The sequence below is a fragment of the Panicum virgatum genome, chromosome 5N (assembly GCF_016808335.1).
Source record: "Panicum virgatum strain AP13 chromosome 5N, P.virgatum_v5, whole genome shotgun sequence".
Classification (NCBI taxonomy): Eukaryota; Viridiplantae; Streptophyta; class Magnoliopsida; order Poales; family Poaceae; genus Panicum; species Panicum virgatum.
Window position 1 is genome coordinate 1,385,801 of NC_053149.1, and position 23,720 is coordinate 1,409,520.

General features: G+C 46.9%; 2 protein-coding genes and 1 pseudogene across 2 annotated transcripts; 2 read left to right on the forward strand and 1 right to left on the reverse strand.

Annotated features, from left to right (window-relative positions):
• Window positions 1-612: 612 nt before the first annotated feature.
• On the reverse strand, window positions 613-3,898 carry LOC120675552 (trafficking protein particle complex subunit 1-like). Its single transcript, XM_039956750.1, has 5 exons — window positions 3,567-3,898; window positions 2,735-2,849; window positions 2,027-2,145; window positions 1,263-1,324; window positions 613-1,021 (listed from the first exon to the last, which is right to left on the reverse strand). The coding sequence occupies exons 1-4, from the start codon at window positions 3,815-3,817 to the stop codon at window positions 1,273-1,275; spliced, it is 537 nt and encodes a 178-aa protein (XP_039812684.1). The 5' UTR covers window positions 3,818-3,898; the 3' UTR covers window positions 613-1,021; window positions 1,263-1,272.
• Window positions 3,899-17,573: 13,675 nt separating this feature from the next.
• On the forward strand, window positions 17,574-20,118 carry LOC120672839 (annotated as a pseudogene).
• A 1,135-nt stretch (window positions 20,119-21,253) lies between these two features.
• On the forward strand, window positions 21,254-23,652 carry LOC120672810 (3-methyl-2-oxobutanoate hydroxymethyltransferase 1, mitochondrial-like). The gene is made up of 5 exons (XM_039953402.1): window positions 21,254-21,748; window positions 22,196-22,402; window positions 22,487-22,633; window positions 23,005-23,058; window positions 23,151-23,652. The coding sequence occupies exons 1-5, from the start codon at window positions 21,359-21,361 to the stop codon at window positions 23,400-23,402; spliced, it is 1,050 nt and encodes a 349-aa protein (XP_039809336.1). The 5' UTR covers window positions 21,254-21,358; the 3' UTR covers window positions 23,403-23,652.
• The last annotated feature ends 68 nt before the right edge of the window (window positions 23,653-23,720 follow it).

Sequence of the window (23,720 nt, forward strand, 5' to 3'; positions counted from 1 at the left end):
CTAGAACACAACACCAGCCTCCATGATCGCCAACCCATGATTAGATCGCTAACGAGTCGGATGAGCACGGTGGAGATGGGTACACGCCTCTTCCATTTGCTGTGGCAGCTTCCCTTGCGGTCAATATTCTGAAGGGGACATCTCATCACTTCACTAGCGAGGTGACTGCCTGGAGACTACTGGAAACGACAAGAACTAGATCGCCCTGTCGCCCTGTATGACAGTGAAGTGGCTGGCATTCAGACAATGCTAGGAGACGGCGAACCTGTTGCGTTAACTTACTAGTGGCCGTCACAGTGGATGAAGAACTGGTGCTGGGTGTTTTGTTTGTGACGTGAATCTGAACACGAGGAGCTTGTTCTATGTCATGATACCGAGGAATGTACTCCCAGGGTAGGAGCTTATGAGCTACACAAGTGAAGATTGTTTGGACGGCTGTCGTGAGACGCCGAAGCCCCAAGTTGTGGAGGGAAATCGGGTACGAGAAAGTGCTGTGGTAATAGGACATGAACCTGCTCTATATTGTATAAGCAGCAATGATGTCTCAAGAAGAAAATATGTTGTTTTATTAGTTAATCTTCACTATAGTTTGACTGTATCTGACAGGATGCCTGATTCAAACAAATACTATGTGGCACATATCTGGTACGCAACTGAAGAGGAAAACCTGAACAGTGGCACGATAACTAATGGATTAATCATCTGAAGGCAACATATCACACCAAATGCGATAATACAGTTCCCACCTCGAGGGCATCCATCATGATCAAACAAGCAATCTACAGAAGCGTTGCCACAATAGTGCTAATCAAATTGAAGCCGTATACAAGACAAGAAGACAGCAGCTTTGTACCATCTGTCCATCTAAATACATGGTGCAACTGTGGAAGCACGGCGAGAACACAGCAAGTCTTCCACCAGAAAAATCTCTATCACCCTTGAAACAGTGATCAAACAGCTTTGTGAACCCACCATGCTAAAGAACATGGCCCCCATTTTAGCTAATGCACACCACCCATGTCTGCAAAGGGACATTTCATTAGCGACAAGTAGTAATGTAGTATGTGACTAAAAATTTAAAGCTCGTTTTCCAGATAAAAGGAAACACGTGGAGAGCATCTGAGATGCGGTAATCAGGACATTTAAGAGCACGGAGCCCCAAGTAATAACATGACCATACAAAAATTACAGGTACATTGCACCAATGATTGGAAGAACTACTTTTCGAGGCACTGTGCAAAACACAAAAGGATAGAAAATACCTCAACGATATCAGATTAATGTTCTCACATATTGATCGAGATGTTTATTGAAAAGTTCACACCTGCAAATAAGAGATGCTCATGATTCAGGAACATAGTGAAATGGAATAAACAAGACAGGTAGCTACTAACTACTAAGCTTGAAACTGGTCGCATATGGGTATCATCTTACAACTAAAAGATTATTCAGATTTCATGTCCCGTACAAGACTATTATCCTCAGTTAGAAACGACACTACAAGTTATGTATTAGCAAGAATTAGGACACTAGCTTACGAATTGCTCGGATGAACATGTTCAACACAATGGTTAAAAAAGTAATAATGGTATCTAAAAACAACAATTCACAAACGATCATGTGAACCAATGAAACAGAAGTATGACATATTACGGATTGCCACTATCACAGTTCCTCTGAATTCTTTATCTCAGATTCACAAATTTCGGTATGTTTCAGAGATCATGTGGGCTAGGTGTGAAAAAGATCTAACCCCAGCTGCTAGCTAGAATGCTAGATATATCATGGTATCTTATTTGCAACAGTCACATGCCTCCCCAAACAAGTTATGCACTTATATCTGCCCAGTGTTTGCTCATTACTTGAGTTGTTGCTCAAACGTGATTTACGGAACAAATTATACCCTTTTACAAAGTAGTATAACCAAAAAAAATCCTGTCCTTTTACGAACTGTAATATTAGCAACAACATCAATACCTAGCTAAATATGAAGCCAAAAAAAAATCCATTAACCGGCAAAACTTACTTGATTGGTGTGCCAGGAGCATACAGAGGATTTTTTACAACATACTCAACATATAGGTTGTAGATATGCTTCAGTGAATCTCGCTGATCACCAGTCCTTGGATGTGTAATTAGAATAAGCTGTGCAAAGAAGATACAATAAGTAACAGAGTATAGCTCCAGATAAAGGGAGACATTGGTATGTTACTATTGATTCATTTTAGGAAAGATCCCACACATCCTTGACTACTTCAGTACTTTGTGATGTAAAAGATGAGAAAAATCATAATCTAGTGTGAAAATATATCAACAGCTTTCCTGAAAGTAACATTATGGATTGGACCGTTCTTTCTTCCTATTAATACAACGACGCGCAGTTCTCCTGCGCGTTCAACAACAACAACAACAACAACATAGCCTTCTTTCCCAAGCAAGTTGGGGTAGGCAGCAGTTCTCCTGCGCGTTCGAGAGAAAAAAAAAGTAACATTATGGATGACAAGTAAACGAAAATAGTCAGCATGAAAGTTGCTAGACTGAACTGCAACGTCTGGTATAGGAGGGCTAAAACAACTGCAAGTCATTGTAACCAACCAATTCAGAAATTAAGATCTCTTCATCTGGCTCAAAACACACATGAATCTTTGGATAAATGAAAAGAACCTTCAACTTTAATAAGACGAACCAAATTAGTTAAGAAGGCAGTAGGGAAAGAAAAATAGGCAACATTAACCTTAATACCAGAAGGGCTCTCCATGAAGTTCAGTTTGTATGTGTTTGTCTTGAAGCTATAGAATGAACAGCCTTGGCCTGGCAGTAGTGGCACTCCAAGATTTCCCTTTTCAGCCCTGCATTTGATATGTAAAAAGGAAAATAGGAGAATTAGGCATATAACATTCAAAAACACGTCACTCAGTATCTGTGTGACACTTTGACATAGGCACATAGCACTCAAAAACGATAGTTTCAGGCGCTCCCAACATTTGTTACTATTTTTTTTTTTGCCTATCTGGTATTTACGTTTCTGTGGAATGGAAATGGGGTTGAGCCTTGTGTAAAAAAAAAAAAATCCCTGCTATCAGTCCAGCAAACACACAGTTTAGGAAATATATAATACATAATAAATGCAACTGGAATGGAAAAACAAAAATTATCTGAGTGGTTGAACATTTCAACTTCTACATTTTTTGTCCTTTTGTCATGTCATGTTAAATTGTGTACACGGAATTCTGTGTGAAATTCTGTATTCCACTAAGTAATGTGCAGAACACATCAAAGAAGCTTATATAAGCTAATCAGATTCTTCCATTACAGTGTCCCAGGATATAAGACAGCAGTTTTTTCTTCCATTTTCTCCACTAAATTCGACTAGAGAGCATACCATCTCTCGCAAGCTGGCCATGCTTTGAAGTAGTCATTTGTAGCAAAGGATGATTCATCATTGCCCTAGGCGAGGGATTTCAACTACGAGAACAAATTTCTAACTACAACGTTACTACCTGTTACGCTGATCGGCCTTGCAAAAAGGGGGAGGAGGAGGAGGCATCGATGGAAGCGGAACTCACGCGGTCGGGTCGATCTTGGCGGTGAATGATCGGAGGGAGAAGAGGAGCCCGAACATGAGCTTGTGGTCCTGGGTGGGGTCGAGGGTGCGGAGCGGGCGGTGCCACTCGCGGTAGAGGAGGCAGACGCCGTTGCGGTTGAAGACGTAGAGCACCTGCGCGTTGGCGCCCGTGCCCGTGCCGGGGGGCGCCGCCGGGGCCGGGCTCGCCTCCGGCGCGACCGAGGTCAGCGACGACCCGCCGAAGAACTGCATCGCCGATTGCCCGGATCTGCCGCGTAGGCTGCGGGGCGGATCTCTGGCCGGGAGAGGGAGGGAGTAGACGAGGAAGAAGAAGAGAACGGAGGCAGGCAGTTCAGCCAGAGCGGGCCGAGACTTGAGAGAGTACCCACTAGGCCCAGATCCATATATGGGCTGCATAGGCCCAATTGTCCACGAGTCGCTCAGTCAGTCTCCTCGGCCGGCCCAGTCAGCATGGTCTTTCGTCGGCCCAACACGCAAACCCCCGACGTGTCACCACCCGTCCCGGCGGCGTCCCCTATTTCAGCCACAGCGAGCCAGCCAGCACGCCGTCCGTCAGGATCAATCATATCATTGGAGCCAGCACGGCGGCCCCGGAGAGAAAGTGATCGAACTGAAGGAGCTCGCGGCGATCTGCTGCTCAGCTAGCAAGGATACGGAGTACGTACGTACATCAGGACAGACAGTTGACTGTTTAATTTGCAGTATGGGCAAGCGCCGGCGCCGGCAATCAAGCATAGCTATGCCTAGATGCCTGTATCTATTCTTGCATGCTCTGTTCTCTGGGTGCAAGAGCAAACCCAGAACCAGATCGCTGCCTGCCTGCAGACAACATGGCATGTAGGTAGCCGGCCGGGACGGGATCCTGTCGATCAACGCTGCCGTGGCATCTCTCTGTAAAGTGTTAAGCCCCTCCGCCGCGGCGTCACATCAGACGGTAACGGGCTTGCCGAATCGATCGGATTCACCTGGCCCATCGTCACCAACTACATCATGGTCATGTAGACGTGCGGATCCATCCGCCCTCTTCTTCATTTGATGTTTTCATTGGTTGGCAGGCCGCACCACGCACTGCGATGCATCGCCGACAGCCATGCATGGCTGCTCATCATCAGTGATTGTGCTTGCTTATGACCATGCCGGATTCCCATCTGTACAACTCCGCCGTTACAGTCATATTTGTACAGTACAGATTCCATGTTTTGATTACGACGAACGAGTCTGCCGCAGCATTCTAGCTACCTCTCCTGCCAAATTGTGAGGCCGGAGGGTAAGGGTTTTAGCTGTGGATCGGTACGGTACGTACGAGCAAAAGGTCGGATGAATGAGTCAGAGATCAAGCTACCGCCAAAAAACAGGGCACTTCTTGAAAAGCCTACTACTACCTATGAGATTGTGAGTGACGATCTACAGTGATCGATTTTCAAGAAACATTACACTGCGCCGGTTTTTCTCTTCGCTAGCTAGTACAACAATTCTTGAAAATCATCTATATATCAAGGCACTACACAAAACCTGAATTACCTTGGCGGCCAAGTTTTAAACGCCAAGAAATTTTGCCTTACCTTAGTAGTGCTTGTTGTTGACACCAAATTTTGGCACGTGTCAAGAAAACGTGTTGAAGAGGAGAAAAAGTTCTACGTTGTACGATCGGTGGATTTGGGAGGATGATCGTGTGCCACGGTCAAAAATCTTGCTGACCGAAGGGGAGGAAGTTGACTAGATATTTTGGCTTTGATTTGGCAAAAATTATCTTGTTTTTAGAAGTAGTTTTTTATTCCCTAGAATAGAATCATGCTTTGCCGTATTCGGCTAGGATTGTGTTAGCGAGGGGTATAAATATGGACCCCCGGCCATTGTAAAAGATTGATACACATCCAAACAAACAAACTTTACTATTCGCAATTTACTTTCTTGTCGGCGACTTCGCCATCCTTTTTCTTTTCGCGAGCTCTTTCAAGCCGATCAAGGACGTCTCACATTCGAGCGACTTGGTTTGCTGGTAAGTTTTCGTTTACCGAGTAAATCTGAGCTTTAGCTTCCGGGCGCATCGCTGTTGCTTCGTTCAGATCTATTCAAAATTTACCAAATCTATCTATGTTTTGATCTCGGGGCGCATCGATGTTTTCTCATTTAGATTAATTCACAAACTACCTGACTTAGTGATCTGTTTAATCGGCTGTAAGCTCTTTGTTTATCAAGATAAACCTTGTAAAGTCGATTAGATTGAATCATAAGCTTAGCTTTGTCCAGATCCATACATTCGTGGGTTTGTACATTGTTACTCGGCATGCGTCGACTTTAGATCTAGCCGTCCCGGTTGCTCATCGGCATCGGCAGCTTATTGCCGATCCGTAATAGATTGCTTTTATTACACGCTCATCTTACACAATCTTTTGTCGCCTTCTGAATTGGCAGGGCCTTGCCGATACCCCGCATAAGAGTGATTCGGAAATCCAGCCGATACACTCTTGAATTTGACGGTTTGATGTTTCCTTGTCAATTTACAGGTCTAATTGACTGGCACGCCTTGGTTCAAATTAGTGCAGTCCGGGCTTGGCGTACGGGGCTCCTGGGCTTGGTGTGTGATCATCTCGCGTCAACACATCTTTTGGCACGCCCGGTGGGACAAGAAATATCAAGATGTCAGAGAAGGCAGAGGTGTCTGAACAGAATCAGATCCCGATCGATAAGGAAAAGTTGAAGGAAGAACATAAGGCAGAACTTAAAGCAATTACAGATGCTTTTGAGCAATGGTGACTTTTATCCTTCAGCACCAACAGAAGTGGAGAGGTAATCAAGAAGTTCGATTTTCCCACTTTTGTATCACATGAAGAGTCACAGAAGGAGGACAGGATGATTCATCAGATGAATCAGGCGATTGGACATGCTTTCGTGAATCATGCTCCACTCATGGCCAACCACGTCCACAATGCTGTGCTCAAGATGCTACAAGATAGAGGGACACCTGGCTTTATGGGACCAGCTTATTATCAGGGTAGTCAGATGGTCTTCTCTCCTATTGGATCGGCTCCTGGAACATCACAGATCCATCCTCAGGCTCCGGCTGATGAGGGTGTCATAGATGCACAGCCGATTAGTACTGTGGCGTCAACTCAGATTCCTCCTGTGTACACCAATTCTAAGCCGATGACTACATATGCACAGGGGAACTTTATGTCAGGATACCCAGCTGGTTGGAATCCAACTACTGGACTTGGTATGCCTCCGGAATTCATGATCCCATCTCCATCAAAGCATCCAAGTACATCGGCTTCTCAGCTGATGGATCAACAAATCAATGCGTCGGCTTCACAGCCGACTCAGCCTCAAGATACCGCACCAGCATCACAACCAGCAGTTACACCTGCGTCAGTACCTTCGCCAGCAAGCCCAAGCAACGTGTCGGCTCCATGGCCGACACCACAACAACAGTATTTGGCGATGCTGCTGCAACCCAAGTCTCCTACAGAAGTCCTGGCTAACAGATTTCCTCACGCCAATGGAGTCACCTGGGTTTTCCATGATCTTGCGACCGGCGGCTTGCGTCATGTGGACATGCCCAATGTACCTAATATTACACAGCGTCAGCCTGGTCAGAGGGCAACACAGGGCAATCATAGCAATGAGATGGTGTTGTACCAATCACCATCCAATCAACCCCTCAGTATGCTACACAGACTGCATCGCCTGCTCAGCCGATGACCTCGCCAAACGTCCAGCCAGCATCGGCTGCTCAACCGATAACCTCGCCAAACGTCCAGCCAGCATCGGCAACCTTGCCGTTGACTCCACCAGCACCACAAGCAGTATCAGCTGGTGGCCAACAGATCGACTAGGCATCCAAGATTGCTGAGGTGATGAAAGATCAGTTTGGTTTGAAGCCAAAGCAGCAAAATCTGATGTACAGAACTCCATATCCAGCTGCTTATGATCAACTGCCATTGCCCCAGAAGTACAAGCTTCCAAATTTCACCGAGTTTTCTAGACAGGGGGAAGTCTCCACCGTGGAACATATCAACAGATTCATTGTACAGTGTGGAGAAGCAGCTCAACAAGACGCATTAAAAGTGCGTTTGTTTTCTATGTCATTGTCTGGATCGGCCTTTACGTGGTTCACTACGTTGCCAACCAACTCTATTATATACTGGGCCGATCTGGAGAAGCAATTTCACCAGTTCTTCTACTTTGGTGTAGAGGAGATGAAGCTGACCGATTTGACCAACCTGAGGCAAAGAAACGATGAATTGGTCGCCGCCTTCATTCAGAGGTTCAGAGATGTCAAGAACCGGTGCTTTAGTCTGGTTCTATTTGATCAACAGCTAGCAGAGGTTGCCTTCCAAGGACTCTTGTCACACATCAAGGAGAAGTATGCTTCTCAGGAGTTCTACAGCATCAGTCAGATGGCTAACAGGATGACAGGAGAGGCAAAACCATATGAGCAGAAGAGAAGCAACTACCAGAAGAAAGTCAATTTTGTTGACTGCTCAGATACTTCTGACTCAGATGATGATCAGATGGTGGGATCGGCTGAATGGGTTCAGAATAATAAGAGGCCGATCTCATGTCCTTTCGGCAACAAAGAACCTGAGAAGTATGGGTTCGATATTACCAAGGCTGACAAGATCTTCGACCTGTTGCTGTCAGAGGGGCAGATCAAGCTGAAGCCATACCATAAAATCCCGACAGATCAAGAGTTGAAAAATATCAAGTACTGCAAGTGGCACAATGCAACGTCTCATGATACCAATGAGTGCAAAGTCTTTCGTCAGCAGATACAATCGGCTATAGAGCAGGGTAGGCTCAAGTTTGAGACACCCAAAAGGCCGATGAAGATTGATAGGCATCCGTTTTCAGCAAATATGGTAGATGTTGGAAAGAAGGGTAATGCTTTACAAACAAAGATGCTTACATCACAATCGGCCAAGGAGTCTGGTGCTGTTGATCCCAAAACACATATAGCGGCCGATGAAGCTAAAGGCAAAGGGCCGCAATAGAGAGAAGAATCAGCGGTGCCTAAGAAGAAGGTCACGTCTCAGATGCTGTTGAACAAATTCTAGCGTGATCAAAAAAGAAGACAGTATCGGGAAGAATCTGCACGACGACGTGAAAGGCATTGGAAGTGTCCTTTCTTTGTGGACTGTTGGGAAGAAAAGTTGACTCTGCCGATGGTGGATAATTGTTCAGAGTGCACCGGTTTCTATCATGAAGATCGGTTGTACAAGAAGCCACGTTTCGACCAGAGGCCTCGGGGCTTATCATTAGAGAGAGAGAGAGGTGATGATAGACATGTCTCTGTACATGATCGGCTAGGGGGCAGGGTTTTTGTGCATGATCGGCTGGGGAGCAGGACCATGCTACGTGATCCTGCGGGAGGAAGGATTTCTGCTGATGAGCAAGTTGAACAAGCTGCTGCTGCTCAAGTTCCTGATGAATACCCACACCGCAGAGATTCAGAAAGTGTGCCTGTGCATGATAACATTGATCGGCCTCGATGGTGTCCGGGAAACCTGACCAGATCACAGAAAAGGCGAGTTCAAAGGCTACATTAGACAGAGGCACTGGAGGAAGAAGAAAGAAGAGAGGCTTCTAGGAGGAGAGTCAGATCTGAAGTCTAGCGTGTCAAGCCAAAAGCCGATGAAGGACAACAATCAGAACCATCGGCTACATCCGTTAATGTAACTTCCATGCTTCCACCGATCCAAGCAGTCGGTTATCCTAACCGTTCCTAATGGATGAGTTCCTAGAAGATGAAGGGAAGTTGGGGCACGGGTTCACGTCGACCGATGCATTGGAAGAAGTAGATATTGGAGATAGAGATAGACCAAGGCCGACGTTTATTAGTGCTAAGTTAGATCCCGAGTACAAGCAGGAGTTAGTGAAGCTGTTGAAAGAGTACAAAGATTGTTTTGCTTGGGAATATTATGAGATGCCAGGTTTGGATCGATCTATTGTTGAACATTGTTTACCTATCAAGCCTGGGTATCGGCCACATCAGCAAGGTTCAAGGCGGTGCAATCCTAAGATCTTACCAGATATAAAGGCCGAGATCACAAAGTTAATAGAAGCAAAGTTCATCAGGCAATGCAGATATGCTGAATGGATATCCAATGTGGTTCCTGTATATAAGAAGAATGGGAAGCTACGTGTATGCATTGACTTCAGGAATCTCAATGAAGCTACGCCGATGGATGGTTACCCAATGCCAGTTGCCGATATGTTGGTATATGCTGCTGCATGACATAAATTGATTAGTTTTATGGATAGGAATGCTAGGTATAATCAAATATTCATGGCTGATGAAGATATTTATAAAACTGCATTCAGATGTCCAGGGCATGTCGGTTTGTTCGAATGGATTGTCATGACTTTTGGTTTGAAGAACGCTGGAGCAACATACCAGAGGGCCATGAATTACATCTTCCATGAAATCATCGGCAAGATTGTTGAGATTTATATTGATGATGTTGTGGTGAAGTCCAAGGGGTACCAAGAGCATTTAGCCGACTTGCGCAAAGCTTTGGAATGTACCAGAAGACATGGATTGAAAATGAATCCTGACAAGTGTGCATTTGGTGTGTCGGCTGGACAGTTCCTTGGATTCATGGTGCATGAGAGAGGGATCGAGATCAGTCAGAAGACTATTGCAGCCATTAACAAAGTAGTGGTTCCGGAGACAAAAGTTGAACTTCAATCGTTGATCGGTAAGATTAATTTTATTCGGAGATTTATTGCTAATCTATCCGGTAAAATACAACCGTTTTAGTCCTTTATTGAAGTTGAAGGCCGATCAGAAGTTTATATGGGGAGGGGCACAACAAAAGGCGTTAGATGAAATCAAACAGTAACTAACATTGCCTCTTGTGTTGGTTCCATCGCAAAAGCACAAGCCGTTTAAGTTATATTTATCGGCTAATGAACGTGCTATTGGATCGACCCTTATTCAGGAGTTTGAGGGAAAAGAGCGCGTGATATATTTCGTCAGTAGAAGACTCTTGGATGCTGAAACCAGGTATTCTCCTGATGAAAGATTATGTCTTTGCTTATACTTTTCTTATACCAAGCTTAGACATTATCTATTATCGGCTGAGTGTGTTGTGGTGAGCAAAGATTATGTTATTAAATACATGCTCTCGTTGCCGATTCTGAGTAGGAGAATTGGAAAGTGGATTCTGGTCTTTTCTGAGTTTGATTTGAGATACGAATCGGCTAAAGCAGTTAAGGGAAAAATTATGGCTGATTTTGTTGTTCAGTATTGTGGGCCAGAATTGGGAGTTGTTGATTTAGTTCCATGGACATTATTCTTTGATGGTTCATCGTGTGGAGTTGGATCTGGTATTTGCATTATTTTGGTGTCGCCTTGTGGGGCAACATTTGAGTTGTCTTTTCCGATAGAAGCTACTGCTACCAACAATCAGGCTGAGTACCAGGCTTTGCTTAAAGGAATTCGGCTGTTGCAAGAAATCAGAGCTGATGCAGTTGAAATATTTGGGGATTCCATGCTGGTGGTTAATCAGTTGATCGGCATATATGAGTGTAAAGATGATGTCTGACGAGTTTATCATGAAGAGTGCTGCCGATTGCTGAAAGAATTCAAGAAAGTGACCATCGAACATGTACCCAAACTTTACAATGGAGATGCTAATCGGTTGGCACAGCATGCTTCTGGTTATCGGCCGATAGAAGGTGTGATGACTTTGGAGTTGCCTACTAATGATTGGAGGAAAGAGATTGTAGAATATTTAGAAAATCCCTCCAAGAAAGTAAGCCGAAGAATCAGATTTCAGACAACTAAATATGTGTTGCTCGAAGGAGAGCTATATTATCAGACGATTGTTGGAGTTTTACTCAAATGTCTTGACAAAGAGGAAGCTAAGATCCTGATGGGAGAGATACATGAGGATGTCTGCGGTTCACATCAATCGGCATACAAAATGAAGTGGGTAATCAGGAGAAACATATACTTTTGGCCAACTATGTTAGAAGATTGCTTCGCTTATTATAAAGGTTGTCAAGAGTGTCAGAAATTTGGGAATGTGCAGAGAGCACCGGCGTCGGCTATGAATCCTATTATTAAGTCGTGGCCGTTCAGAGGATGGGGAATAGATTTTTCCACCATCCAGTAAAAATCACAAGTTTATACTAGTAGCCACAGATTATTTCACCAAATGGGTGGAAACAATTCCTCTGAAGACTGTGACATCCAAGGAGATGATTGAATTTGTGAAAGAGTATATTGTTTATCGGTTTGGTACTCTGCAAACACTTACGACCGATCGGGGTAGTATGTTTATTTAAGAGGAATTTGGAGGGTTTGCTACAAGTATCGAAATTAAATTTGTTAAATTCTTCTCCATATTATGCTCAAGCTAATGGCCAGGCAGAAGCTTCCAATAAAGGAATCATTAAGTTGATTAAGAGGAAAATTGAAGAACAACCAAAGAGATGGCATACGACTCTTAATGAAGCTTTGTGGGCCTATATGATGTATTGCCATGGGGCTACTAAAGTGTCTCCATATCAGCTAGTTTATGGACATGAAGTTGTACTTCCTTGGGAAACTAGACTCGGTTCTAGACGGGTTACATTCCAGGATCAGTTGACAGTCGATGATTACACTGCGCTAATGAAAGATGAGTTGGAAGATTTGGCTGGGCATCGGTTGAAAGCTCTCATCAATATCGAGGCAAATAAAGCTAGAGTGAGATGATGGTATGATAAGAAAGTCAAAGCCAAAACTTTTGACCAGGGAAACTTGGTGTGGAAACTGATCTTGCCGATAGGAACAAAAGATCCCAAATTCGGCAAATGGTCTCCAACATGGGAAGGGCCATACAAGATTAGTAGATGTGTTCCTAGAAACGCATACATTCTGGAGACATTGGAGGGAGAAGAATTTTTTAGCGCACTTAATGGCAAATATTTAAAGAAATATTACCCAAGTGTTTGGGTGGATGCATAGCTGATTACATGAGAAGATCGGTTGGGATCAAAGTAGCCGATACAGAAAGTATATCGCCTTTAGTGCAAAAAACAAGGAAAGGCTTGATCGTATCGTAATGCGTTCGAGTGTTTTCGTGGCCAATATGACATATATTGCCCTTAGATCAAAAATCAAATCCAGAACATGTGGTTCAGATTTGATTTAATTTTCTGTTCGATTTTGGATAGCGAAAAGGTGTTGGTTTGTTCGGCGCAATTGCAAGGCAGAAATCAGTACGAAACACAATAAAGATAAGAGACGAGAGCCAACGGGGGAAGCCAGTTCATTGATTATATTTACAAAAGAGCCAGATAGGCTGTTACATGCTACAACCTAATCTGACACTCCTCTAAAGAGGTTGCTGATGACCCCCTCCAGACTCACATCGGCGACGATGGCGTCGGCGGGAAGGCTAACATCATCAACCAACTCGTCGAAGGCGTTCCCGCCTCTCCCCACTCGGGGAAGACCGGCTCCCATTGCCGGTAGTCCACCCCGGACATGTGGGAGACGACAGCAATGGCCCTGGCAGCGCCCGCAGGGACCCATGCTCGGCGAGCTCCATGATACGCCCCCTTTCCCTCTCCGCTCGGGCCGATCCGCTCGCCCCGAGGCCCAGCACCGCGGCCCAGAGCGCCCCGCCTCCCCGCATGTCAGCCCGATTCCCCGCGCTCGGCCTGCTCCCACCCACAGCACCAGCCCCCGCACGCGCGCCTCTGACCGACCAGCCCGGGCCCGCAAGCCAGCCGATGCCGCTCTCTTCCGCTCGCCCGCTCGCGCGCGCTGTCCTGCCTGTCAGCCTCTGCGCCCGCGCCGCGCGTTCGCCTGCTCTCTCCCCTGTCTCGCTGTAGCCCGGTCCCACCTGTCATCTCCGCCTTCCTCGTCGCGCCGCGCAGTCTCGGCCGTGATCTCCGCCGCACTCTCCACGGCCCGCAAGCCAAGATCCCCGGCCGAGACTTCCGCGACCTTCCTCTAGGCTCACACGCCCAAAATCCCCGGCTCTCCCCTTAAATCGCCCTGCGCCACACCCCAGGAACCCTATCCTCGCCCCCGTAGCCGCCCAGAACCCTAGCGCCGCCTTCGCCACGACCCGCGGCTCGGAGCTCCGCCGCACCGTCGTGGACACGCTCTTCTGCCGCCACTCCGCTTCCGCAAGACGACGTCGCGTCCTCGCCTCGTGGTCAGGAGCGTCTCCAAGCCCGCAGCCGCCGACTTCGACCCTTGCGCGTCGGGATTGCTCGCGAAGCCGCCGCCACAGGTGAGTCCAATCACCGCAATTCCTCGTCACCGATGACCCTTCCCTCTCCCTGACCTCCTCCTTGGTTTCAAAGCCCGACGTGGAAGCCGTTCGTGGAGACCAGGACGCCGGAGCACACCTCGACGTCCACTTCCGCGAGCACCGAGTCGACCTCGCCGCCGGTCTTCGCTACCGACCACCCTGCACAACCTCCCCGTCCGAATGCTAGCCTCGGTAAGCTTGCACTCTCCTCTAGGTTTGTTTTGCGCTATATGTTCTAGACCGTAGAACCCTCAGTAGGCCGGGCACTGCACGCCGGCGCCCCGCCGCCATAGCTCCGCCATGGCGGATACTCTCCATCGCAGTCCAGCCCTGCCCGTGCCACGTTCTGACCTCGCACACACCCGCACCTTCGTTTCCGGACTTTTTACGCCTAGAACTGACCCCAGCACGGCACTAGCACCCTGCTCCGGCGAGCACTTCCGCTGCAGCGTCGCCGCACCACCCGAAGTCCCTGCTCCGAGCCCCGAGCCACCGCCCTATTGCCTCCAGTGGATCACGCATGGCGTGAGGAGCATCCCCGACCCAAGCCCGCTCCTTTTGACCCCCGGAGTGCCGGATTTGGCGAACTCCGGCGAGCATCATCCTGCGCCGCCGCGGAACAGAGCTGCCGGTGGCCGGCGCCGCCACCCGCGCGACTTGAGTATGTTCCGGAGGCGTGCGGCGACGGTGCTTCCCCTCGCATTCACCGAGTCAATGGCGACTCGGGCGGCGTCCAGAAGGTTCTGGACCTGCGACTCCAAGTCTGGGAAAGAAAGAATTAGAGCAGAAGATGTGAAGAAGAAATTGCTGAAGAAAGACATGGCCGGAAATCTTACTGGCAGCCTTGGTGTCGGCGTTGGTGAGCTGGCCGCGGACAACGACCTGATCCGTCTGCGCCCGGTCAAGATCGCGGCGGGCTTCGTTGAGCTGGCGGAGGAGGTCGCGGATGTAGTCCTGGGTGCCCTCATCTAGGACCCGGAAGTTGGGGGGGAGCTCCACGGCGGCATACCTGCAGAGAAGAACAGATGGTCAAAGGCAAACCTGAGGTGCAACATTGGCAGAAAAGAGAACGGTGTCTTACCCCAAACGGGGACGGAGCGGCGGAGGAACATCGGAGGAACCATCGCCGATGCACTTGTTGCTGGGCATTTGTTCTGGAGAAGGAGAGGAGGCTAGGATTTTTTGAGGCTTGAAGAGGAAGAAGGCAAGAAAAGGCTCTGGCCGATGAAGAGACTGCAGTGCCGATGGGGCGATTTATAGCCCAAGATTGGAAAGATGAATCGGTTGCGTGCACCGGCATGGCCTTTACTCCTGGGTTTAACTGAGAGACATATGGGTAAAAAGACAGAAGGTGGATCGGCAGATTCCCATTGTGCAGACGAGAAGGTGAAAGGCTGAGGGCAAAAAGGAGATTTTTACTCGCCATCCGCACGGGAAGCGAGACGGCAGTGAGTGAAGAGACCGTTCAGCAGCGTAATCATGGCAAGGCATAATTTCAAAGTAAAAATGGCATTTTTACTCCGAAATTGGGGGGCATGTGTTGACACCAAATTTTGGCACGTGTCAAGAAAACGTGTTGAAGAGGAGAAAAAGTTCTACGTTGTACGATCGGTGGATTTGGGAGGATGATCGTGTGCCACGGTCAAAAATCTTGCTGACCGAAGGGGAGGAAGTTGACTAGATATTTTGGCTTTGATTTGGCAAAAATTATCTTGTTTTTAGAAGTAGTTTTTTATTCCCTAGAATAGAATCATGCTTTGCCGTATTCGGCTAGGATTGTGTTAGCGAGGGGTATAAATATGGACCCCCGGCTATTGTAAAAGATTGATACACATCCAAACAAACAAAATTTACTATTCGCAATTTACTTTCTTGTCGGCGACTTCGCCATCCTTTTTCTTTTCGCGAGCTCTTTCAAGCCGATCAAGGACGTCTCACATTCGAGCGACTTGGTTTGCTGGTAAGTTTTCGTTTACCGAGTAAATCAGAGCTTTAGCTTCCGGGCGCATCGTTGTTGCTTCGTTCAGATCTATTCAAATTTTACCGAATCTATCTAAGCTTTGATCTCGGGGCGCATCGCTGTTTTCTCGTTTAGATTAATTCACAAACTACCCGGCTTAGTGATCTGTTTAATCGGCTGTAAGCTCCTTGTTTATCACGATAAACCTTGTAAAGCCGATTAGATTGAATCATAAGCTTAGCTTTGTCCAGATCCATACATTCGTGGGTTTGTACATTGTTACTCGGCACGCGTCGGCTTTAGATCTAGCCGTCCCGGTTGCTCATCGGCATCGGCAGCTTATTGCCGATCCGTAATAGATTGCTTTTATTACACGCTCATCTTACACAATCTTTTGTCGCCTTCTGAATCGGCAGGGCCTTGCCGATACCCGCATAAGAGTGATTCGGAAATCCAGCCGATACACTCTTGAATTTGACAGTTTGATGTTTCCTTGTCAATTTACAGGTCTAATTGACTGGCACGCCTTGGTTCAAATCAGTGCAGTCCGGGCTTGGCGTACGGGGCTCCTGGGCTTAGTGTGTGATCATCTCGCGTCAACACTTGTTAACAACCAGGAAAATATAATTTCATGGCGGAATTTGTAGGCAGCCAAGAAAATTTGTAATTTCCCTGGCGGTTTCAAATTACACAGGATAGATACATACTTGGCGGAAACGATCGCTAAGAAAAGCAATTTACTTGGCGGTCAATAGTCGTCAAGGAAATTATATCCTTGGCGGTTGCAGGCATTCCTTGGCGCAATATAGATTTTGCAGTTAGTCCGTTTTGCTTGGCGGCCAAACTGCCAAGTAAATCGAGTCTGCTTGGACCTCTACCCTTGGCGGAGTTTGCTTGGCGGCCAGCCGCCAAGGATCATTTTTTTGGCAGTTTAGGCATATTTCTTGACGATTTCTGGCCGCCAAAGTAATCCGGTTCTAGTGTAGTGAGAGTTATCAAAAGTGCGACAAAACACAGTTCATGTACTGACTATTCAACAATATATGCTTGATAACTCTTGATATATGATTTTCAAGAATTTAGTAAATCATTTCCTAAAAATTAGTTGTTCATTTCAAACCCCAAAACACACTTTTTTTGTCAAGTGTGAACGTTTGTTAGTAAATCAGGCACGTAAATATATGAGGCAACGATCAATTTACAACATACTTGTCAGCAATGAAGATACGAATGACTGGAGTAATTGTTGGTTCTCGTCTTCTCGATCGGCATGGGCACACCCAAATGGGCTCAATGATTAATTGTTAGGGAAGAAACAAGTTGGCTTAGAGCCTGTTTAGCACGGCTTTCAACCGGCTCCGGCTTTAACTGACGCGGTACAGATCTTAGCTTTTCAAAAAAAAACTTACAGATCTTGAAATATGATCTCAAATGCCTCATTAATTCATTTTAAAAACTTTAAAAGTCACACTCTGCATTTCTCACGCCTGCTTAATTTAAGTTCGAATGAAACAGTGTGCTGTCATTTTCGCGCGTCTCGATGGTATGCTTGACACAACAGTAGCCTAGCACCTATAGCCTTCCTATATAAAGACCGCAGCAATACTTGCCAAATCAGGGTAGGTGTGTCGACGGGTGTCCTTGCCAAATCCGATCTGAAAGCAGCTTCAGTTGACAGTCAGGCACCATGCAAAGCGCCACTCTTACGCTGGTCTCTGTCTCTCACCAACCGGCACACGGGCACGTGAGGATCGCCGGCGCGGCCAAGATGCGGCCGCTGCAGACCTTCCGGCAGCCGGCTTCGTGGCGGCTGCTGAGCAACGCCGCGGAGACGGCCGCCGTCTACGGGGGCCGGCCGCAGCAGGATGCGCCGGCGCCGGCGCGGCGCGTGACGCTGGCGACGCTCCGCGGGAAGCACCGGCGCGGGGAGCCCCTCACCATGGTCACCGCGTACGACTACTCCTCCGCGGTCCACGTGGACTCTGCGGGAATCGACCTCATCCTCGTCGGCGACTCCGCCGCGATGGTCGCGCACGGGCACGACAACACCCTCCCCATCTCGCTCGACCTCATGCTCCAGCACTGCCGCGCCGTCGTGCGCGGCGCGCCGCGGCCGCTCATCGTCGGCGACCTCCCCTTCGGGTCCTACGAGGCCTCGCCCGCTCAAGTACGTTACGCACAACCTGATGATGACACATGCATCTACATCTATAGATCGCCATACAAATACAATACAATTTGATTCGATCCCCGGCCGGCCTCTTGCATGTTTGCATTGCAGGCTGTCGAACCCGCGGTGAGGCTGGTGAAAGAAGGCGGCGTGGATGCGGTGAAGATGGAAGGCGGCGCGCCGTCGAGAGTGAGCGCGGCCAAGGCGATCGTGGAGGCCGGGATAGCCGTGATGGGCCACGTCGGGCTCACTCCACAGGCGATCAGCGTGCTCGGCGGCTTCCGGGCGCAGGGGAAGACGGTCGACGGTGCTCTCAAGGTCGTGGAGGCGGCGCTTGCTTTGCAGGAGGCCGGCTGCTTCGCCGTTGTCCTCGAGTGCGTGCCTTCTCCGGTAGCGGCAGCTGCGACCCAAGCGCTGCAAATTCCAACCATCGGCATCGGGGCTGGATCTCTGTGCAGTGGGCAGGTCTCCATCTGTTTCATCACACTTCACACTATACAGATTAAACCATGCATGCTGACGTTTTTAATTAACTAGGCGTATAGCCCGCGTATTTGCTCGGCTAGTATTAAAAATTCAAAAATTTGCATATCGTTGTATCCTTACTTAAAGGTTATACTATTTTTTTATGACCCGCATATTTGCGCGGTTATGATTGAAAATTTAAAAATTTGCATGTCGTTGTATCCTTACTATTTTTTAAAGATTATACTATTTGTTATCATACATCGTCCTGTTCATTATCGTAAATTATGTTTTATTGTTGGTTAAAACAATTCAAATATGATCTACCTATAATAATAATTTGATTTGTTGAGCTTTAATAATATTATGCATATAATTATTCTTATTTTCTTTTTATATTAATTGATTGTATTTGGCTTTAGTTTTTATTAATAGTATATTTGTAATTGATACATAGCTAAATGATATTTTATATTTAATTTTTATAATGGTATTGATGGGTAATTTTTAATTAGACACATAGATATTTTATGCTAATTTTTATTGTAATGGCAGTGGTGGATAATTTTTATTTTTCTATTTTTCTTCGATAATATGGGAATTTCTAGACTTTGAGAGTGAATGTGGAGACTCCATTTGTTGGGCAATCCATGATGGTCTTGAAATCAAATCGACCAGGAACGAAGCAAGTTACCGATCATCGTCTTGGCGTGGACGTAGATCATGAAGCGCCTCGCCTGCTGCGCCCTCTCGTAGTCGGTGTCGGGGTCCGGCCGCTCCAGCAGCGCGTACTCACCTGGGGCCGGCGCCTCGCGGTTGCCGAGGTAGAAGAAGGTGAGGTTGTCCCTGGGGTCGGCCTGGAGTCCCTTGGCGCGGATGGCCACCATGATGTCCATGTACATCATCTCCATGGTGCGGCGCTGCCCGTCGAGGATGGCCTGCACTGAGCCGCTCTCCGGCACGCCCTCCGGCCACAGGGGCACCACCACGTACACGGCGAACCGCTCGCCGGCCTCGATCTTGCTCACGATCTTGAGCGACAGCTCTTTGGGGATGAGGTGCAGCGCGTTACTTAAAGATTATAATTGTATTGGTGGTGATTTTTAATTAGGCATACGGGCATTTTAGGTTATTTTTATTATAATGGTAGTGGTGGGTAATTTTTATTTTTATTTTTTTCGATTAACGTAGGAATTTCTAGGCCTTGAGAGCGAACATAAAGACTCCATTTGTTGGTCAAATAATAAAATAATAGATTATCACATGCTTTAATCTGTTAGGAATGTTCCGACCACCCTCTTATGCATGTCACTGGTTCCTGCATGCAGGTCTTAGTCTACCATGACCTGTTAGGGATGTTTCAGAGCCCAAACCACTCCAAGGTCACACCCAAGTTCTGCAAGCAGTTCGGCAACGCCGGCGCCGTCATCACCAAGGCGCTCACCGAGTACAGGGAACACGTGGAGGCCCGGTCTTTCCCGGACGCCGCCTGCACGCCGTCAAGATGTCCTGCAAGGACGCTGATGACTTCGCCAATGTGCTGCAGAAGATGGGCTTCCATGGGGGGGCTGCGGCTGCCGCGGCTGCCGCGGCGGCCGCCGCCGACAATGCAGAGAAATTACTGGACAGAAAGCCGCAGGAGATGAACATCAACGACGACGGCGTCTTGACTGCATGAGCAGGCAGAGCAGCAGTTTAAGGTGCAGTTTGGATCCAGATTAAAACTCGAGCCCCTTCGCATCGGATGTTTGAACACCAATTAAAAGTATTAAATATAGGATAATTATAAAAACAATAGCATAAATGAAGGCTAATTGGCGAGACAAATTCATTAAACCTAATTAGTTCATGATTTAATCATGTTATTCTACGGGAAATACATGCTAATAATAAATTAATTAGATTTAATATATTCGTCTTGTGAATTAGCCTTCATTTATGCAATTGGTTTTGTAATTAGACAGGATTAAAATTTTAGTCGCATGGATCCAAACAGGCCATAATAACAGTTTGATAAGCATAGAAGCTATGATTTTCGGGGCATATTTGTCTGAAGACATACACATATATAAATCACATAAAGCTGTTGCTATTTTTCACCACCAACGTGTACTGCGGAATAAATAGCATGGCAACCACCTTGTTCAGGGTGTGATCGAAACTGAATGGCATATGGTAACCTCCTATGCAAGACCCTCCAAATGCTTAATGTGTTTTCCTGTATTTTTAGAAATTTTAAATTTGCTTCACCTCCAGTAACTTTAACAAATATTTAAAAAACATATCTCAAGTTTAGAGTATCAAGTCAAAAAGATACACTCCAGCAGACTCTCTATCTTGAAGAGTCCTTCAAATTTCCTCCTCCACCCTCCATTTCTAAGGATTTCTATGGAACTCTCTATTGTAAATTAGAACCGAGGCCATTGAGCAAATTTAATGACCCCTAAAAAAATAGATGCACTCCCTATTTAATAATTGGTGGGTCCGATTTAGGAACTATTGCTAAAATTGCTCTAATGGAGGACTCTGTAGAGATAACTGGGATGGAGAATAGAGAAGGGTTTTAACATTATCTAGATATAAGTATAATATTTTTCCCATATTCACTAATAAATTGATAATTAAACTCATGCTTCTATGAGCAATTTGATTCTAGGACTATCCGAGGACTACGAAAAGTTTGCTTTGAAAAGTTTGTTTGAATTTACATGGTGGCGTTTACTATTCTAATCCAAAATTCAAGATCAAACTGGAGCCTTTTTCTCCCGTCTCCCAAGTCCCAAGTCCCAAGTCCAGACGCCCAAAACTCTAAAAAAAATCCAATCCTCCTCTCCCGTCCCCATCGCTCTCTACACCTACGGACCTACCATCTCTCTCCCGCGCTCGCGCGCGCCGCCGCTTCGCACCACCAAGACACGATGCGCCGGTCCCTCCTCGTCCGGCAGCTGGCGCGGCGGCTGCTGAGCAACTTGCCGGAATCGACCGTCTACGGTGGGCCGCGCCCGCAGGAGGCCTCGGCGGCGCGGCGTGTGACGGTGACCACCCTCCGCGGGAAGCACCGCCGCGGAGAGCCCATCACCGTCGTCACCGCCTACGACTACCCCTCGGCGGTCCACGTCGACTCCGCGGGCATCGACGTCTGTCTCGTGGGGGACTCCGCCGCCATGGTCGTCCACGGCCACGACACCACGCTCCCCATCTCACTCGACCTCATGCTCGAGCACTGCCGCGCCGTGGCCCGAGGCGCGCCACGCCCGCTGCTCGTCGGGGACCTTCCCTTTGGGTGCTACGAGTCCTCGGCCGCGCAGGTATGCGTCTCCCTCATTCTCCAAGTTGGGGCAGATATTTCGATCCGCAATGGGATAGACTGTGTCTCCAATCTTGATTTGCAGTACAATTGCGGCTGTGTCTCTGTCTATCTGACTGGTCCTCTTAGACGTAGTTTCTTTATCTCAATGCTAAAAAAAAGTATCTCTATCTCAGAGGTTGAGGGCTTCCTAGTTCCTAGTATGATAACATCTTTTAGCGTGCTAAAAAAAATTATATCATCTTTGCTACTTCCGTCGCTAACTTTACTTTCAGTTCCATTATGCATCAAACATTACAAGTTCAGCAGTAACACGTATGGCATAACCATAGAATGCTGCAATGTCAGTCAAAATTCTTCAGATAAGCGGAATTCGATTTTGAATATTGACGTGCATGCACAAATGCACATGCATGAAGAGTATTGATAGTATTTTCATTTTCTTTAGGCTGTTGATTCAGCTGTAAGGGTGCTAAAAGAAGGTGGAATGGATACAATCAAGCTAGAAGGGGGTGCGCCGTCGAGGATCACTGCAGCTAAAGCTATCGTGGAGGCTGGGATTGCTGTCATGGGGCATGTTGGGCTCACACCGCAAGCTATTAGTGTGCTCGGTGGATTTAGGCCTCAAGGGAAGACAGTTGATAGTGCTGTAAAGGTGTGCCACTTCTCATTATTTCGCTATAAGGTTACAACACGTCTTGGTTTATAGGCTTCAAATCATGTTGTTCTGCTTTTGTAGGTTGTGGAGACAGCGCTGGCTTTGCAGGAGGCTGGTTGCTTTTCAGTTGTGTTGGAGTGTGTGCCTGCTCCAGTGGCAGCCGCTGCAACATCAGCATTGCAAATCCCAACAATTGGCATAGGGGCTGGACCATTCTGCAGTGGACAGGTTCGTTTGTTCTTTTCGCTGTAATGACATATGCAGATTCTGTTCATGTTCGAGGATGTATTTGCTATGAGTTATTAGTCTAGTTATTTGATAATTTTTATAACTGCATACATGAATTCCCTCAATAAGTGCACACATGGCACGCCTGTCCTTTTGAAATAAGTCTGGTATCCTTAATCTGAATGTATTGTGCTACGATTGAAATAACCAGGTATAGTCACTTGATCACTTTAATCCCTATTATTCTGATACATCTTGTGTACAACATGTACCAAACGCCTTTGTTTATCATATACCAACTGAGCTGGATATCCGCAGATGCATAGTGGTTTTGTTCCTGAAGCCCTGATATCCAAAGATTTTTTGTGTAGGTGTTGGTCTACCATGACTTGTTGGGGATGATGCAGCACCCACATTATGCCAAGGCAAGTGCTATTTTTAGTTGTTCCCAAGCAACATTTCTCTATTACTCGGTACAATTTTATTAAGCTCAGTGTATACTTCTGCTCCACCTCAGGTCACACCAAAATTCTGCAAACAATTTGGCAATGTGGGCAATGTCATCAACAGGGCGTTATCAGAGTATAAGAAAGAAGTGGAAACTCGGACATTCCCTGGTCCAAGCCACACACCATATAAAATAATTCCCACGGATGTTGATGGCTTTGCAACTGCACTACAGAAGATGGGTTTGAGTGACGCTGCAGATGCTGCAGCAGCCGCTGCTGAAAACAGTGGGACTGATGGAGGGCCAAAAGAAAATAGTTGATTTTTATAGGCTGTTTTCATGAAGAACACAAGATCTAGAGTAGAGAATGTAAGGGCAGTCTGGCAGCCTGCCTAGCATAATGGTCTCCAGCAGTAGTGCAATCTGGGAACCCTTTCAGTGCTTTAGTAGGACAATGGGGATCCTCTGATATTGAATAAGGATGAGCTATTGCATCTGGACAGACCTGAATGTTTTCGCCTTCTCGGGTTAGGATTGTAGATGAAATCTATGGAGCAAACCCTTAAATTAACACGGGGTACTGGGAACCTTGCGGTTCAAGCACTAGCTTTGAATGTTTTCTGTCGTATCGTATGTCAA